Source organism: Buceros rhinoceros, unplaced genomic scaffold, assembly GCF_000710305.1.
Source record: "Buceros rhinoceros silvestris isolate BGI_N320 unplaced genomic scaffold, ASM71030v1 scaffold15171, whole genome shotgun sequence".
Classification (NCBI taxonomy): domain Eukaryota; kingdom Metazoa; phylum Chordata; class Aves; order Bucerotiformes; family Bucerotidae; genus Buceros; species Buceros rhinoceros.
In genome coordinates this window covers 78,376-97,980 of record NW_010392625.1, presented here as the reverse complement: position 1 = coordinate 97,980, position 19,605 = coordinate 78,376, and the positions used below count along the sequence as shown (strand labels likewise).

The following is a 19,605-nucleotide window of genomic DNA, read 5'->3' as shown; positions in this document are numbered from 1 at the left end:
GGGGGGGGGGGATCCTTCTTAAGTTCTGCTTAAATGCGGGTCAAGGAAGCGTTTAACATAATGAATAATTTAAACACTTCATGTCCCAAAAGAGCCAGGGAAAAGAAAACTACAATAAAATGAACAGAGACAATGAAATTTGACTGACATCCATATAAAGCATTGAAAAGCACTTTAATGCCAAGCTGCTTTTGTCTTGAGCACCAAATCAGAGGAGAAGACAGTAAGAGTTTGGCTATTTTATTTCATTATGAAAGAATAAAGAAAGCCACACACACACAAAAAAATCTTACGCAATTACCTTTTGGGCTAGAAAAAGGCCTGCATAACAACCTCTCCCTATTGTACATAAGTTCTTAAAATCAGAATGTTGCCTATGAGCAGCTAAAAGAGATGGCTATGTAATTGCATAGACAACCAAGGGATCACTGCAGTGCCTCTGACATGGAAACCGCTAATTCTGTTCTAAAATACCATTAAACTGAGAATTTTTAAGAAGCATTACAAAAAAGAAGAGACTTTGTGCAGCACATCTTTCAGACATTTCAGACATTGTCATCTAAACAAACCTGGACTGCTGCTTTAGAGAACAATGACACAATATCCACCAGCGTACCAGCAATTTGATTTAGTACCTTCGCAATGGGTGTACTGTAATGATTTGATTAACGGATGTGAACAGGTTTTCCTCCCTGAAAAGGAAATTCTCCGCTCTCTCAAGCGAGAATTGCAGTTTCTGAGAACTGCTGGTTTCCGTGTGTGTTCTTTGCAGCTTGTCACAAACCCGTTAGGTGTGGTTATCCCACGTGGTGCTGGCAACATTTGCTGCTGTTTGGTTAGAGTAACTTCGTGTCACTTCTTAGATCGCTTACTGCGCGTTGACAATCGAGCCATGTTTCAGGAATCCTGCTGCAATACACGGCATTATTCCATTTTATCCAGGCCAGGCTGACTTGAGACTCTGAATTGCACAGTTTCAGGGAACTTCTCTCTTCACTTCCTAGGAGCTTTGAGGCTACAGTCTGTACTTACAGTCACGTTTACAATTCCTACGGGATCTCGTAAGAGCACTGTTGCTTTGTATGTCCTTTTCTCCTGGCTAATCTACCTCACCCTGACTGTGCCATATTTGTGCTGAGAAATGAGTTCTCCAGCCACAGCCAGATTTCTCATCCTTTCCTCTCCCATTAACAGTGCCCGACGAACAGCAGAGGCTTATTTATGAGACTGTTTTAGCACTGAACTCTGGTTTGCTATCAATCAGTTTAATTTATTCTGAGTATTGGATTACAGCCAAACCTCCTTATAACAAAAATTGCTATAAGTCTATGTACTGGAATGTCTACAAATGGGATACTCCTTCAAATTCCTTTCAAAGATTTTAAAATAGTCTTGTCATGCATTTCAAACCTGTTTATTTTGCTTGTGACAAAAGCTCAGAATTGTATTTTACATTTCCCTGATCCAGTGTAATCTCTGCAGCTGTCCGACAGCTCACTGCCGTTACTAATACAATACACGGTCCATTTACATCCAGCCATCTACATCCAGCATCTGTATCCCTCTAACCTGCATATACCTTCTGCTGACTGGAAATGTTGAGTAGAGTAGATGTTTAATTATCATTACATTCATAACAATGCAAAGAGATAACAACTGGAAGTTTGAAATTTTGCACACAGATTTCTGTTCACTAGAAATGTAAATGGCAAATTGTTCCAGTTACATTCTTGTGAGTATTTACACCAGAACGAGGAGTTAGGATTAGTAAGCAGACATGTAATTGCGTGAAAATAATGCATACGTGATTACTCACAAAATTATAAAGGGAAATTATTTTGGCTCAAGGAAAGACAACAGATGGTTGGGAAATAATCATAAAACAGAAACTACCAATGGGAGGAACATGTAAAGGAAACAAAAGAAAGGGTAGAATGGGATGAGTAAGTTTCATTTAATTGTACGGCCATTAATTTCCATGAACAATTAGTATGAAGGTCTTGCAGTGATTGTTCTTAGTTAAGTCTTTTCTATGTTTTAATGCCCAACTTCTTCCTTGCCTAGTGCCATTTGAATTTGAAACAGAAAGTAAATGATAAGTGATAGAAAATGAAACTGCCATATGTGCTTGCTCTGACAAAAAAAAATCAGTAATTTTTTTCTTTTCAACAAACACATATGTTCTTACTTTTTTTTTCAGAATGAATTATGAATTTCTTAATGTGGGTGTCAGACCATCTGTCAAACAATGAAGTTTCCCTAAATCTCACTGAAACACATAACTAATGTTTTTTATAAGTACAATGTAGTTTTGTGATTAGTTTTTTTAGTCAACACTTAATAAACAGATATAACTATAAATGCAAAGTCCCAGGTAAACATGGTACTTTACGATAGCATCTGACTTCATGCTTGGAGACATAGAAATCTGCGGTCTCGTGCTCCTAGAGTGCAGCCCAGTGCTTAGTCCTGTTTAGTTCTGTTTTCTGTGAAAAATAAGAGACTACATTCGCTTCTTATTTCAGTGACAATTTTCGATATTACAATAGAGTAACCAAGTTTCAAGGACAGTATATGGTGTTGGGTTAACTCATCCTTATTAAGTTCCTGAAATATTAATAAAATAAAAATTCATATGGTTAAAGCTTTTATCTTAATTATGCAAATATATGCATATGTACACTCAATCTTAAATTTAGATGAATTGTAAAAAGTGGTTAAAATGCCAGTTATTTTGTATGGGTTTTTTTAAATGTGTTTTGTCTGGGATTTTCTGCAAGTAGTTCTTTTGGTTTTGGTGAAACAAATATTTCTGCTTTTTTGAATAAAATCAGAACTTGTATTTTAAAAATTTAAAAACACTAGGAAGCCTTCCTGTTTTCAATGTGAACCGTAGATTTACCATTTAGATCCGATTCTTACGTGAAAGCTTTCATTAAGAAGTCAAAGCCTTTTCACAAAAGTGTTCTGATTAGCTCTGCTGATGCATAAACTTCTCATTCAACAGAAATTACTCCTGCAAGCAGCTGGCAGGAGTTTGCTGGCACATCCCTGACACTTCCCCAGTACTTTACAACGTCGCAGAGGCGGGGGGCACCTCACGGTGTAGGGACTGTGGCGGTCCCACGTTCAGCACATCAGAGTGTGGAGGCGCGGTGTACCACCGGCAGCTTTCTGACCCGCGGCACAGGTGGACTGCTCGCCACGCGTGGAGCCGGAGCACTCACAGCTGTTCCACAGCTCCCGAGATTCGTGTACTTGGCTTCACGTTATCAAAAGTCACAGCGGACCTTCTCCCTAGATGTGGATTTTGTGTATATATATAGATTGTCCTTTGTGCAGTACTATTTCTGATTAGAAATCTTCTGGTTTTGACACTGTTAAACCTCACTGGGTTAAGCCCAGCTATCTATAAAATCATAAAAGAAGAAAATAGGTGAGCTAGACTCGCCATCGTGTTGCCATAGAAACAAGCAACTCTGTCTGGCCTTCTCATTCCTCTCATTTTGAACACAAATCTCCAAATTTTTTGAAAATATTTCCTAGTTTTATACTATCGTTTTGTGGAAGGAAACTTCATTTACATCTGGATTGACAGATAGTGGCTTTTACCCCATTTTAGGATAGACAGCGGGAGATAAAAAGAAAGATAAGGATTTGTGGGGAGAAAGAAAAAACAAACCTCCAGAGATTTTCAGAAATAAGAAGTGAAGACACAAATGCTGTAGTGGCACTACTGAAAGAAAATGTTGCCATGCAGGAAGAAAGTATATACTTTATAGAACACTATAGTTGGAGTATTTGGGGCTGGGGGGAAGCCACAGAAATGCTGGCAGTCTATCGTCATATTCTATTCCTGGGATGGATGGACGGATGTCATCAAACGACTCCAGATAACGTAAGGCTCAACAGTACATCCTCGCTAGTAAAAGATTATACTGAAAAAGCACAGGACTACTGGAACATGGTATTTTCTCTTTTTTTTTTTTTCCCCTATGGCTATCTCTCTTTACAGGAGTAGATACCAAGAATGCCTAGAAAGTTGTGCAAGAATTTGTTGTTACTACCACAGCTTAGGACTAACCAGATTTAAAAAAAAAAGTTTAAATCCAGAAATATTAAAGTTACTCTGAGGTTCCCTTGTGAGCACTTGACCATGAATTTTTTTTAAAGAGGAAACATTTCCATCATCACCCCATAAGAAATAAGTCTGTGAGAAAGCATTTTTTTTTTCCATACAGGACTATGACAAGAGATCTCATCCAAAAAACCTGAGTGCATAAATCTGAAAAAAGGTATTTTCTGTAATTGATGTGCTTGCACTTCTTCTACAAATAATGTATTTTTCCTCTGAGGACTGGTTGCTTTTTGCCTTTGTTATATTTCCTACGCAAGCTTTTTTCTTAAGTTAGTTTCTAAGAAAATAAGTTGGAATTTGACTATTGCTTAGTTTTAAGACATCAAGATAATTTCTTCAACGGTAATTAATGTAAGGAAAATTTTGCTTGTTGTGGAATGCCTAAATGATGAGTGTTTCACATGTACATCTGTCTATGCGTTACATAACCTCTGTTCCGGATTGCTCCTTGCAAGAGTAACGCTGTTGGCCATGAGATAGTGCGCAAATGCCAAGTCAGACGTGCCGCTCTCCTTCACTTCTTCCTGCAGGTTGACCAAACTATCTTACTTTTAACTATTACAAATTGTTTTGCATTCCAAAAGGCTTCAGTCCAAAAATGTTTCCCCCATCAGTCTGAGCAATGCATTCTGCTTTTGTTCTCACTGTACTTCCCTGGAATCCACTACGGCTTTTGCAAAATTGTTGTTCGTCCAATTGTGCTTTACTGGTCTCAAATAAGGTCGGTGTCTGAAGAATTAATGAGCTACCAGGTGACAGCCGGTGATCACAGCAATACTGAGATCGCTGTACATTCATCAGACTTGGTCATGAGGTTTTCAACTCCTTGATTGTCAAGTCATTTTCCCCAAAGATGGCAATACAAGACCTTCATAGTTAAAACAGCTGTTATAACATTCGAAACGTAAGGAAAGCACAACAATTTCAACCTGAATCGTTAGCATGCAATTAAATTAAACCAATTGAAGATGAGGTATTGCAATCAGTATCCCACGAGGTGAACCACAGGTAATACCTAAAGTTTCCTACATTTTGCACTTGTTAAAAAAAAAGAATCCATTGATCAAATTCACTCAGATAAGAAAAAGATTGAGCATGCTATTTCCCTCTGTTCAGGCAAACCTGAAATTACTTCCTGCTATTGTGTGCCAGCAATGAACTGTAACGTGTAATGACACGGTGCAGCATCCCATACGAGCACAGAGGGGTGGGGGATGTGTGGGTGTTCTCGGGGAGATCAGAGTGCGCTGCTGAGATGAATTTCCCATTGTGCTTTGGTTCCTATCCAGAGCAGCTCTGGAGTGCAGACGTGATTATTTTCCGATCAGTCAGGCCTGGAGGTTTTCCCCTGTGCTCCCACTGCCAGCAGGCAGCCATGTGCCAAGCGACCTCCGCGGCGGCCACCCGAAGCAATCTCCCATCCCCACAATTTGTCGCTTCTTCCTCAGCACTGGTTCACTCTACAGATCTGCTCCCGTCGCAGCATCTTTCTTACAGCCGTAGATAGCTGAGGTGGCTCATCATTATGAAGACAGTTCGTGGTTATAAATGTGTGCATTACAGAGAATTAAAGTAGGGTGTTTGTTTAGACAAGACGTAACTCACACAAAATCTTTTTAAACTATTCCCAGAGTGCCTATTTAAGGCAAAATACAGGCCATCCAATACGACATTGCAATTTTTAGTCTTCTATCAGTATATGCATTTCTGTACCTGGAGAGAGCTGCTTAGGGATTTACAAAACGCTTTCAAACATCTCAAAACTTAAATCAACTCATCTGTCAAGAGAAAAGAACAGCAAAATCCTTTCAGCAAAAACCTCATATATTTTCTTTTAGGATAACACAGATCCAGTGAGATGTCAAATATAACCACGTTACAGTGGCATGTGACAGAGAAATAAATCAGTTCATCAGCCTATTCGATGTTTCATTTCTTCATGCTTTAGCTACTAGCAATTTTATACCCTTTTATTTTCAGTTGTTCATGGTGACTTGTTATTAGTGAGACAGGCTTGTACAAATTTAATTATTTCTTTGCTGGAAGTTTTATTTTCCTGGATGCAGCTGTTAGTGATTGAAAATCCTGTTACTGCGAATTCAGCATTCTTCGGGTACAGTAATGTTGCTGTTATAATGGCAACGGCTAGTTTGGTTTTTATGGCCGACTTCCCAACCATGGGTTAGCCAAGTGATGCTCACATGGCTGTGGTCAATGGTCTATCGACACGGTAAGCTATTAGCTGCAGTTAACCACATAAGCTACGCCCTCTCCCCGCCAAGAATCCCTAAAATGATCATTAAAGTTTGCTTCAGGCAACAATTTGACATTATTTTAGCATGGTAGTTATTTAAGTTTCATTTTTAATCAGTTATTCCTTTTGAACTGTCCGTGCTATTTGCTTTGCTGTATGGAGAGGGAGAGTGTACTCTCACAGAGCGTATTTGCATAACTGCTTGCATGGGGAAAGTCAAACATATGTAATTGTCCCATACACTAAATGAATAGTTACACGCTGATGAAATTATTTTCACCTTAGCTTTTGAGTAGATTGACTAACATTAATGACATTTCCATGCACACTGATAGAATGTGCCTGTGGTGTAGATATTGAGCGGTATTTTTAAAGAAAATAATCTAAAATTGAAGGAGTGTTGAACTTTGTGAGTAAAGATCGTGTCTCCATGGAGCCTTGTGGTACTGTTTTGCTTAGTACTGACATTAATCGTATAATCCATTCTATGTAATGATTCAATATGTAATATAATCTGCAAGGACCACACTATTCACAGTTCTACTACTGTATTAAAGGAAAAAAAAGTGTTTTTCAAAAATCTATTGTCTATGTCTATATATATGTATCATCTTATTGGTGCCCAAAATAACATGGTTTTATTAGGACAGGACTGATGAGCTCCTCAGTGTGCACCTTTCACACCCCAGCTCCCTAAACGCGGAGTCACCGAGGTTCCCCGGTGTCACAGATACTCTGAAGTTGCCAGGTTGCACCCATGGGATAACCAACAGTTGCCCATGTGATCTACATTATTTTATTTTAATTACAATACTGTCCCAGTCCTTCATACGTCTTCACCCTTGCCTCACCAAAAGATTTAACAGCTGCTTGGCTTGCTAGTAACTTTTATAACATTTTATAATGAGCTACACTCATTTTTATTAAAAAGAAACTTAATGGCAATGCAACGCGCATCAATGCAGCTATGGCAGGATATATAAACTTGTAAAACAAGAAAATATCGGAACCTGACTTTCTCAAAAGTACAGAGGAAGTAGAAGATAAATGCAACCCATTAGGAGAAAATGTTAACAAGTATGCAAGCAAATTGAGCATTCTAAGGAATATAAGAAGTAGCAGTAAGCAATGAGCATCCTTATTCCTGTCTCACCCGCTGCTGACTCTCAGTCACAGGAGGTGAAATTATACATGCGTGATGTATTTTTCAAATCATTAGGTGGAACAGTGTTTATAAGCAATTTGTATAATCAAATGTTAATGATATACAGGGGATAGATGATTAAAGGACTATGATACGAGCTTTTCTTGTCACTTTGGAGAAAACAACGAACACAATGTAAACTATGCCCGCTACAGCTGGCTAATTGCAGTTCAGGCTGTATTTTGCCATTCAGAATGCCAGTTAAACCCCAATACAAGTGCGCGTGTTCAAACATGTCTTTTTTTTAATTCTCAGCTGAGTAGTCTGAGGACATGATTCATTAAGCAACTGAATAATTTACTAATTTATAATGCATATTTTTATAAATTACATTCCGATACCAATACCAGCTATTATTGCATGGCAGGACAGGAAATCATTTCAGCATTCCTAATGGGACACCAAAAGAGTCATGTCAAATGTGAATGAACAACTAATCTCAGCATTTACTCACCTAGACATCACACAAAACAGAACTGCTGTAGCTACATAATATTTAAAAAAAGCTAACGGGACAATTTAATTTCATGAAGTATTTTAAGTGGATGGATACGAACTGGAATGACTCAAAATTCAAACCCCCATCTTCTCTGTTGAAGTTGATTACAGAAAATTAGTAGGTACTTTTCAATTAATTTTATTTTGTATACTATGATGAGTTTGGTGTGGTACTTGCAAATAATTCTATCAACCCTTAATAAGATGCTCTAGGAAGACTAATTTACAGAATTAACTTACAGGCGTTGTCAGGTCTGTAGTCTCTCGGGCTCTGGGCATGTCATTATTTTTTATCTAAATCCTCTCTGTTATCAAAGCTGAAAGGTGCATTGATTTGAATCCTCTTCTCTCAATGCTGATTAATATAGATTTAGTAGAGCACAGCAGTCTGTGTTGGTCACAGCACACACCTGGCTCCAGAAGCAATATACGGAATATATAAGAAGCGAGGGTTTCTGCTCGGGGGTGTGCAGAGGTGTGTCTGCACTGTCCCAGCTGCTGGCAGCAGCTGCAGGAGACCTGCCGCCGGTCCTCTGGCTGGCACAGAGCATCCCTGGGACAAGGGCTCTGCAGACAGGGGCTTCAGGGGATCCCGACTAGCTAAACAGACCACGTTCGGGTTATGTGGATTCCCTGAACAGCTGAACAAGCGTTATCAGCTCTGAACAAGTCACGTATTTTCTGGCCCTACAGAAAGTGGAAGCACTGCTGTAGGAAGGTCATTTAAGATGCGATTATAGCACGTAGGTGGTTGAGGTGGTTTTATTTCGGTGCATTCAAGCAGCAGCTGATGTAAGACTCAGCAGCAAAGGGTTGGTGTGCGTTTGTGCCGGGAGCTCTGGACACACGCTCTCTGAAGGTTGCACAACTGCAGCTTCTCTGTTCTTTGTCTCATGACTGGCTCAGACCTGTGCTGCTGTCACACACCAGTTCAGCGCATACCAAACTGCCTGCACTGCCTTTGGAAATGTAGCAGGCATAAACTGCTGAATTATTTTAACCTTAATATTCATAATATTCAACTACAGTGAACCATCTCAAAATGAAGACGTGATCTAAGGGAATAAGCAAGTTGTTGACACTAGCTTGGTTTCATCAAAATCAGAGGCAGCAAGTAAACAGGGAGAAACAAAAAGCTTTGGTTTTTTCCTCCAGAAAGACTGTTCATGAAGGCCATGACACTACTCTGTACATCTGTTGTTTTTCCTTCAGCAGTCTCTGCATTAAGCTCGCCAAAACAAATTGCTCTAAATGTAGGTTGCACATCAAGGTACTGATTTTTGCATATAGCCTATAAACATTATTTTAATATAGGTCTTAATAAAGGAAAAATGCCAGCTTTAACTGTGGCACATATGCACGTACACCTTATCCACGCATGCATTCTAGAAAGAAGTAGAGACTTTCACGCAGATGAATAGGTAAATTAATTTCCCAAATTCTCCAGGTAGATAGGTATAAAGATCAATTACATAAATCCTAAAAAAGATTACTCCTGAAAGATTTTCAGAAAATCTTAAAAGGATTCCTCGGGTAACATTTATTTTATATGACAACACATAAGGAAAAGTCTACTTGAAGTTTTCATTCTAAAAAACTACTTCATTAATTATGAATGTTATGCAAATGTAATGTAATTTTGTCCTATTTCCAGCACAGAAAAATTAAGCAAGTAATGGAAAATCAGTTTTGACTAGATATAATCAAATTATCATTTACTTTAAAAGTGCATTTTTTGGTGAACAGAAACTTTGCTTCTTGAATTCAGTAATTATTACTCAAAAAATTACAAAAATTACAGAATTTTATTTTAAGTTACGAGAAAGAATTAAAAAAAAAAAAAAGGCTAAAAACCTGGAAATAGAAAAAAACATTTGTTGGCCAGGATCAGTCTCTCTTCCAAGGCAGCCAGGGAACTGAAAAAGCTATTGTCATTGCATTAGGTGTCACAAAATAATGACAGATTTCTTAGTAGTGAGAACAGGCAGCTGATCTGTACTTACTGCACACATACCCCTTCCTCCTCCTCCAAATCTTGTCAACTCACTGGTTACCAAACACTTTAAAGATTAATCTCCTTCAAAGAACTCTTCTCTGTCTCCTCCCTTTTCTTAAGAGGAACATCCTAGTGATTGCCTCCGTTCTCTGGCTAATAAATATTTAATAATCCCATTCAAATCTCATAGGAGGAAAGAAGAATTAAACTCAGACCCTCTAAGCAGCCGGAGAGTCTTCTCCATGTGGGGAATACCCTTTACTTCGCTGAGCATTAGGGCATGTGGCTGACTTAAAAGTTATACTTCAAGATTAGCGCCTCCCCCCCCTCACCCCCCAGTAAAACAGCAGGGCACCAACTAAATGATGGAAGCTAGTGTGGTTCAGTTGTAACAGATAACAGGTACGTTATGGTGATGTCACTAACAGCGATTTAATTACATAAACGCTTCAGGAACTGAAGATTCGAGAATTAGGTGTTCATGGCAAGTGGTTGTCTAAATGCCTTGCAATGTCCTTTTGTAAATCAGCCTCTCTGTGAGGCTCACAAAAGTTGCCACACAGCAGGTCAACAGAGAGGGTCAGTAACACATCACGCTACGTGGATAACGGGAGTGTTTCAGCTCTCTGCCGTCTGATGGAACTGATGAGATCATATCGGTAACGTCAATGCCGTCACAAAGCGTTACTAAAGCTGTTTTCACTGCCGCAGACTTTTAATATGCAGCTGTATACCTAACCTTTGGTAGTTGTGTGCAACGCTATTTATGAGTGAGACAGCACCACACTGAGGGTGTGTGAGTTGTAAAGAGTAGAATATCACTCACAATAAATTGAGAGTTTTAACAATGAAACATAAGATGAGGAGACATTTCAGGAGACAGCAAAGACTTCTGACTTAAGTGGTTCTCTATTTAACAACATCTAAGTAATCGTTCCATGATCTAAGTGTGGACACTGCATTATGGAAGAGAAGTTTTGTAGGCACAAGAATAGCAGAAGATTCCAGTAAAGTAAAAAAGAAGTAAACCAAGAAACAAACAAACACTGAAACCCCAAATAGTTGAAATTCCCTAGTCATGGGTGGCTTGGCTTTTGTTTTCCAAATGGTGTAACAAAGACTCATTGATCATAACAAATTCACTGCAGGATCAAAACATACCACAAACATTTTTTGCTCAAATTTTGGCAGAATAATTCTGGAAGAATGCAAAGATTGAAAGAGCTTTCACTCAAGAACAAAGAAATTAAAATGCAAAAGAGTATGTCAGCAATTTTTCTCCAGCTAGTATGATCCATCAACTCAAACGTGTTTTGTATCAGAGCGTTTTTGTGTTTCCCCTCACCTTGCTATAGAATACTCGTTTTGACTTCTGGAATAGTTTACTTGGTTGCCTCATTTAGTCCTTTTATCTGTCTCAGTGCTGAAAGCCATACTTAGGAATAGCCTGTGGCATTTTGTGATATCCCCCTTGCAAGCCAGGAAAAACAGCCGTAATATCTTTGTAGTCAGAGAAAAGATACCAAAAATACTTCAAACTTGAAATGGAAGGGGATCGATGGGGTAATGTGTAGGGGATGATGAGGTGACCATTCTAATGGATAAACTGTTTGGACTAAAGAGTTCTGTCCATCTGAGGTATAAAGGAATAGCCCTTCTTTTCTACTAAGCTTCACTGTTGTGTGCTTACTGGAGTGTTTTCAGGTAATCTCCAAATACACGGAGAAGAGCTGCTTAAATGGATGAGAGAGAGAGTAAACTCCACACGCAGTCAAGAGGCAAAGGAAAACCACGGGGCCATGACTACTCATGGCAAACGACACAGGGAGATGAAAGGGAAACAGGAGAAACATAAGGAAGGAGCAGATCATTCTCCAAGCTTCAGATAGATAGTTCAGAATTATAATAAGAATGCCTGTCACTTTGATATGCATTAGCTGTAACAAAATGAACAGAGGTAGGAAGATTGGAAAGCGGTGGTGGTTTTGCATGAGAGAAAAACATAAATGAGAGAGGAGTATGAAAAGTAATGCTTGTGAATATTTCATAACAACTCACCTTTTAATGACAGGTATTCTTCTCACTTACGCTATTTTCCTAGGTAAAATACCTTGAATTGTTGCATTGAAATATATTGTATATAAATTGTATAGGTTGACCTGAAATCATTTAACGATTTAAAAAAAAATAGAAAACACAATGTGCTTAGTAATAATCACAGTCACACTGCTGGAAACTCCTGTCCAAATATATTCTTTCTCCTAACTAGGGCTGCAGACAGAAACTCTGGCAGGAAGGGAATAGGAAATAGCTCATTTATGCAGGGAGGAAAGATCGTCTTGTCAGGTTTTTAGAATCTGAAAGGTTATAGGACAAAAAGTTAAAGCTACTTTTTTGATTTACCCCCTCCCCCCTCCAAATCAATATTGCATTTTTATGTACTAGGAAAAGCCAGAATGAACACATGAAAATGCTTGGAAAGACACACTGTCTGCACCAGTTTTAATAATTAAAATGGTCTGAGTGTTTAATAATGGAGTACATGACATACCGGAGAATAATTTCCATCCTGAGTCTGATCGGTGTTTGTATGTCTCAGTGTTAGGCTATGGACAGGGATGTCCATATTCCACAGTGTTGCACAGGGCTGAAAGCTTTCCTGGTTTACAGGAACTACAAAATGTTATTAGATATAAGAATTACTGTTCCAATACTTCTCCCTTTGCCAATATTAAGAGCGAGCCATATACTTATACTGGATGTATTTAAAAAATGTCGGAAACTACCCAGAGAGATGTCTATTAATGCGTGACTCCTGTCCAAACACCCATTTTCAATTCCTCTCTTTTTTTCAGAGAGCTGAAACCTATATGGTGCAATGACATTCCTTGTTCTGATGCGGTATCTTGGCGTGGAAGTCCTGCCATTTTGGAAAATCAGAGACCTACCAGATGAACCTTCTTCCTCCTACTGCCCAACCATCACAACAAACACGCTGTTACAAAAAAAGAAGATATGTGCATGGTAATGCCTTTCCCTGACGGTGAGGAACCACAGAGGACATGATGACCGAGTTAAAACAGGCAGCGGTAAAAAAGAACAAGGTCCCTGGCAGCCCCACGTGGCCGGGACTTCACCACGTTAAAGACAATGCAGCTCCTAACAAGGTGTGGAATTGATGGCTGCTGCTGTGCCCAACAACTGACCCAAAAGGGACCCATTTTCCTGCTTGTAGCTGACTCTGTAAATCACATTATAGTGCGACTAATTGACCAGGATTTGAGTTTATCTTCTTCATTTGGTTTATCCTGGGAAGCTCTTTTTTAGATAAAAGTGCTTGTTCAATGAGAAAGGGAGCAGTCACAAATTCACTGATTTGAATAAAGGCATAACAAACGCAGGGGGAAAAAAAAGTATTTGAGGTAAGGGAATTCGAGGCAAGATTTTTAAAGATATTAGCTCCAGTGGAATTTGATGCATACTATCTTTAAAAGTCTTGCCTTCTATATCCCCAAATTCTTCTGTCATGGCTTCATTATTTTTGCAGGTACTGGATATGCAGATTTGGAAAGCAGCTGTACTGTCTGTGTTTGCTGTGTTTTATCTTCCGCACTGCCAAAGGCCAGCGATTTGCAGCTGAGTATGAAAGTAGAATCTCATTCTGTGTGAAACACAGCTGGGAGGAAGGGAGCGATGAGCTGTGCTCTTGTTTATACAAGGAAGATAAGAAAAACTGCTTTCGTCTGACAGCATGCTGTATCCTGATACCGTGACACTCAAGGAAGAATGCATTCCCTGCGAGTACTTGAAAGTCAGAATTTCAGACACATCACTTGGTAACACAAACATAAGCAAGAGCAACATGTTTTATTCCTTGGTCTGGCACTCCTCATGCTACCGATACTGCGCTTTTGGTTGAGCAACCATAAAACTAGTTCACAAAGGTCACCCAAAACCGTCTCCGGCATGTAACAACTCAGGAGAGGTTCTTGCGCGCTGGTGCCCTGGATAAGAAATTAAATGGATAATGAAGATGAGAGATAGGAAGGAGAAAAAAAAAAAAAAAGGCAGTGACCCAGAGCAGGCACATATAGGAACTGAGAGGAATGATAACAACCAGACAGTGAGGTATGGCAGGATATAGTTTCCACAGCACTATATTGTATTGGGAGATGACAATATGTTAAGTATATTAGACTTAATTGTAATTAACAGAAAATTACTTGGTGTTGTTGAGACCTTCCCTGCTTAGGGCTGACAACTTGTCTCAGCCCCTACTGTAATATCTTGTATCTGAAATCATGGCTGAGGCCAAAGAACTCTCCGGAGAGAGGCACTTTGTGCCCACTGGATCTGCACCGAGAAGTCTCTATTTTCTTCTCCCTATGCAGAATAAAAGCTCCCCGTTATATTTCCCTTCTTAGCTCTGGTGTCATGAACCAAAGGCTTTCGGCATCACTGTCGGATTTAGACACAGACTCACACGATTCATGGCCTCAGTCTGCACCGTGCTCAAAACACTACTTAAAGGGGTACGACGGGCCTCAGGAGTCACAGCCTCACTGACCGGCAACAACAGAGTAGAAGAAAAGCCATTCAGCTCCATGATGACTCTCTGAGAGGTGCCGGGCCAAGACCACCCTCCACCAGAGGAAGCACAGGAGTGGAAACGCGAGGGCTCACCAACTGCTCAAGATGTGGCCAAGAATGAGCAGCTTGCCTTGCTGCAGCCCCTGTAAGGAGAGGAGATGCTGCAGGCTTCCTCGCTGATCTGAGAAGACGGGGGAGCACCTGCCAGGCGCGGGGCCATGCGCAGGTCCTGTCTGCGCTGGCTGGGGATTACCCTGCTTGGGCAGCGGGGCTGGTACCCAGGGCTGCGCGGAGCCGCCAAGCGTGCTCCCGCCTGGTTCCTTTTCTCTCGGGTTTCCCCTGCAAGGGCTGGGTCTGACTGAGCTGGCGCCTGTGGCGAGCACATACTGAACCTGGAAGTGTCCCCTCCGTGCAGTGTCTGCCAGCGCTTCTGTGAATGCCCCCGCTCCCCAGCCCCGGTAACTGGGCTTGTCACGCTCAGATCCACGGTCACCTGGGGCAGCAGCCTGCCCTCTCCTGTGCCCCAGCCCAGATGCTCCACCTCAGCACGCAGAGTTTAATCGTCTTCAGCCCTCTCACAAGCTTTGGAGGTAACTGTTCCCTCCTCCCGCTGATTTCAAGTGTAATTGCTGTAGCTAACTCGGTACCATAACTTGGATAGCGTTAGCAAGAAAAATCACCCTGTGGAATTGGGCAGTAACTCTTGAAATGTGAGCAGGCTGAATTTGCCAACTTTTGGCACTTTAGGCCGCTGTCATTTGGCTTACTAGTATTATGTGTTTTGCAATTCAGGAAGGTTTTTATGCTGTGCTTGTTATGACACATTGTAACGCCACTGTGGCACCACTGTCACACCATATTATACGGTAGATATATAACTAATGATTATGCAAAACAAGATAATTCATGACTTTTAGTCAGTTCTTGATTAGTAAGATGGCTGTGGTAAGCATAATAATAGACCAAAAGTTTATCCTGAGGAGTCATACCCAATACTTGCTCAACACTAATCTAAATTCCAAGAAGCACCATCTATAACAGCAAATGGAAAATTAACACCAGAAGTTAATGGCTATGGAAAATGTTGTCTTCTTTTGAAGCTTACATCATATTTTTAAATGGAATCAAAACGTAGGACATCATGGCAAAACAGGATAAAATCAATTATTTTAAAAGCCAAATATCTAACGCTACCTGTAAAGCGAATGAACATTTGTGAGGGGAACCCTTGTACAGCATTTGAAAGCACAAATACCAAGATTTATTCATTTTGGTGTTACTGAAACGTGACAATTACCGTAGAGAAAAGGCAAGAATTGACAGGAAGAAAGTCTGGAGGATGTCTTAAAGGCATTTGCAGGTATGTCTGTGAAAGAATATGCTTAGAGAGTGTCTGAAGCTGTTCGTTCTCAACTTGTTGGTGAGGTTTCTCGGTGCTGTGTTAAACTACCTATTAAGACCAGAGGCAACATACTTTAAGTAGCTTCGAGTTTTGCTGTGTAATATATTCAGCATATGTGAAAGATGACGGCCTGAGACTCTGGAGCAGCTCTCCATCTTTCTGTGAACACAGTACAAACTCGCTCTCCCGTCAATGCCAAAGCCTTCCAAGCACCCAGAACAGTCAATTCCTAGTAGGGTTGTTCACTTTGATACAGAAACTTCATACATAAGTGTTGCCTTAGGAAAGTAGTTTCAGTCAGAGACCTCACTATAGTAGAACAGAGAAGTGGATGAAAGTTTTCCATTTTAAAGCGTTAATTTGGAGTGAATAGAAAGAAGGCAAGGAAGGAAAACGTTATCCACAACTATTACCTGGCTGTTGCTGTATCTTTCTAACAGAAATTAGAACTGTGAAAAATATGCTACTCTCTCTGGGAAACTTAGCGGCCGAAACCCAGCTGCAGTGTTATCGTGTGGGAAATTATATCTCTACTAGCCTTGTTTGATTAACTCTAACCAAAACACTCACCACGTGGGGACTAACCCCTTTTATCCAATTATAGTGCTTTAAGAGCTGTGTGCTGTCTGTGTAACAGAGTCACTATCCAATCACCATGTAGCTAGTCGGGTGAACAAGAGTCTATAAATTGGGATGTATTGTGAACAATAAACGGGTCTCACTACACACCACATTGGCATTTGAGTGATTCGTTCCGCTCCAGCCGAGAGCTCGAAGGCTCCCCGCAAGAATATAGTGGGGATTGCCACACTGGCAAACACTACCAAATCCAAATTCTGAAAATTTCAGGGGAATGATACCATAAATAAAGAATGTCACTACTGTCACCTCGCCTGACCACTGCACACCATCCAAAAAAAGCCCACCCCATGGTTCCGGTGCAGAGAGCCTGCAACTCTGTCTCATCGTTAAATTATACTCAAGCGATGGAAAAATCTCACGTTGAGGTAAGCTGCTCTGAAGGTTAGTCACACTCTTAAAGCCTTTCCCCATACCTTTCATGAGAATTTCCTTGTCACGAATTTCCTTAGCTTCCATGCTACAGGGGATTTCAGAGGGCGGGGTTTTTTTCTAGATTAAAGAGGGATCGGCTATCAGAAATCTTTTCACTATTTAAGCTGTGCTCACCTCCTAACCTTTTTTTTTTTTTTTCAGGGGGGAAAGGGATAAACAGAATAGCTTAAGTCCTAAGCTGCTTAAGAGTTTCTAAGCCTCTTATGGCAGGGGATGTTTTCTGAAAACTGAACTCTTTTACAGATTTTTTACAGATTGACTAACCTCCAAGTTTTCACATACTTTCTGAAGTAGATGACAAAACCAGACACAGTATTCCACTGGCTGCTTCCCTTGCACTTTTTATGGAGGAAGCAGGACTGTCTTGTCCCCACAGTCTTTCAGGAGACTAATTGCCCTGCTTCTCCAAGGAATTAATTAGACTCAGCTGATGGAGTGACCCCTTATACTGGGTCCTCATCTTTAGTCACTTGTAAGTCTCACTCCTTTAGGCTTGGATAATTAATATGAACTTTGAGCCAAGCACAGATAAGTCATACAGGAACTATCCCCAGCACCAACCCCTTTTGTTGGTGGATTGAGGATTTGCTGTATTGACGCAGGGCATTGTCACTGTGTGACACAGCCTGCTAAAAATACTACATGTAGAATAGTACAACGTATATTTGAGCAAGCATTGAATAAATGTCATTCAATTAAGGCACAAACTTGATGGGATAATCCTTCTGCTGTAACGGTTAGTGAACTAAAACACATAAAAAAATAGAAGGGTACAGTTGTTGACAAAAAACCCCCAAAAGATTAAAACCTCACCTATCAAAATATTTTTACATTAATTTTTTACAAGAGTGAATGATTATATGAGACAATGAGTTTTGAGCGGCCCAGTAGCCAACACTCCACACAAGGCTACTGAGACGCACTACTCCCTACTTACTTACACATTTAGAGGTTGCCAGGCAGGCCACTGTGCTTTTGCCTTGATGACTGTTAAAACCTCATCGCTCTGTGAAAAAAGACAAAACAAGAAAGTGATTGGGACAATTTTACAATGAGAGTAAGACAATTTACAGCAATAAAATAAGAGGCACTAGATCAAACTGAGCCTCCAAATTCCGCCTATAAGAAATATGCTTCGTGTTTTTGTATCTGGGTGCCTCGTCCTCAGCTGCACAGGGTCCATCAAGGAGCCTCTAGGAATGCGGGAGGCAAGAGCAGCAAGCAAAGGCAGTGAGACCTTGGAAACATTCATTTTCTCTTCTGCAGGAACTGAAGCGAGCCTAGAACACCAGCATCAGTTGGCAGACCACATTATTTTTGCATCATGAACTAACTGAAGAGAAAGCTTTCAAAGCGGTGCACAGGGGTGACAGGTATATGTAAGGAGAAGCCCTTTCAACAGGGGAAATATCCCAAAGCACTGTGAGCAAACTGAGTTTGTTCTGTAACACTATCACAGAAAGGTAATTGTGCTGTATCCTGGGCTGTTAGTCCACACGTGGTAGCTTATTGTCAAAAAGTCTGTCTTGGGCTGTTGATTTTGTGACTCTGACAATCTTTGTGGCCAGAAAAATTTACCAGGTTAAAAAACGCAAGGACAGAAAACTTGCATTACAGAGGCAAGAGGCAGACAAAAACTAGAAACTGCTGCTCTAGGCAATGTAACACCCTGTGAGCATGCATGTTGTCTTATTTATTATCCTCATAGGTGTAAGGATGTGGAGTCCATGGTGGGTGCACTGGAATCTCCTCCGAGTAAATCCATTGATAGCACTTTCTCTTTGCTCTCCATTTATAGATGTGAAAATTATAGGGTAAAATACAGCAGCCACCTGTGGAAGCCCACAGTGGCAAAGCATCGTACAAAGATTATTTCCTAAAGTCTGTAGGAGTTGCTTCATCTGCAGTTTTAAACTTTATACTGGTACAATAAACCCAGGACAAAGGCAAGAGACCGTTCACAAGGCTCTGATACCTATCACACTTTTTTAGCAGCATTTTCTCCATCTCTCCCAGGAATCCACCCCAGTAATTTGCCTAGAGGAACACAAAGTTCACAACTCACATGATTTCTATTGTCTTTTAAAAATAAGTCCCAATTAGACTTAGAAACCCACTCATACATTACCAGTAGCTGGCACTTCCAACAGAGCTCACCTTTCCGTTTAGCCATAATAGTGCCATTTCCTGCTCGACAGCAAGAGTTCTGATACCCCAGACTAGCTCTAGTCCATCTACTCCCCTGTTTAAAGAAAACAATTTTCACTGGTTGTTTCTACCACGCTCAGTATCTTCTGACTCCCTCTTTTTACCGAATCAAGGTAATTGCAGCGCTGATGGGCCCTCTCTGCACCACAGGGTTTTCAGTCTCAGGAATGTGCCATGACCTTTTTCTCAACCTGAGTGGATGGGTAAGCAATTCCTTGAAAATCCTTTTAAAAAAAAAAGA

At 40.4% G+C, this 19,605-nt stretch overlaps 1 protein-coding gene across 1 annotated transcript in view; it reads right to left on the bottom strand.

The window, feature by feature from the left end:
- SPON1 (spondin 1, extracellular matrix protein) overlaps nucleotides 1-19,605 on the bottom strand; it is a gene marked incomplete at both ends in the record, with an annotated part of 105,281 nt that overhangs the window by 7,627 nt on the left and 78,049 nt on the right. The window contains one exon of the mRNA XM_010144565.1: nucleotides 18,098-18,162. Within this exon, the coding sequence (XP_010142867.1) occupies nucleotides 18,098-18,162 (65 nt within the window). The remainder of the gene's footprint in view (nucleotides 1-18,097; nucleotides 18,163-19,605) is intronic.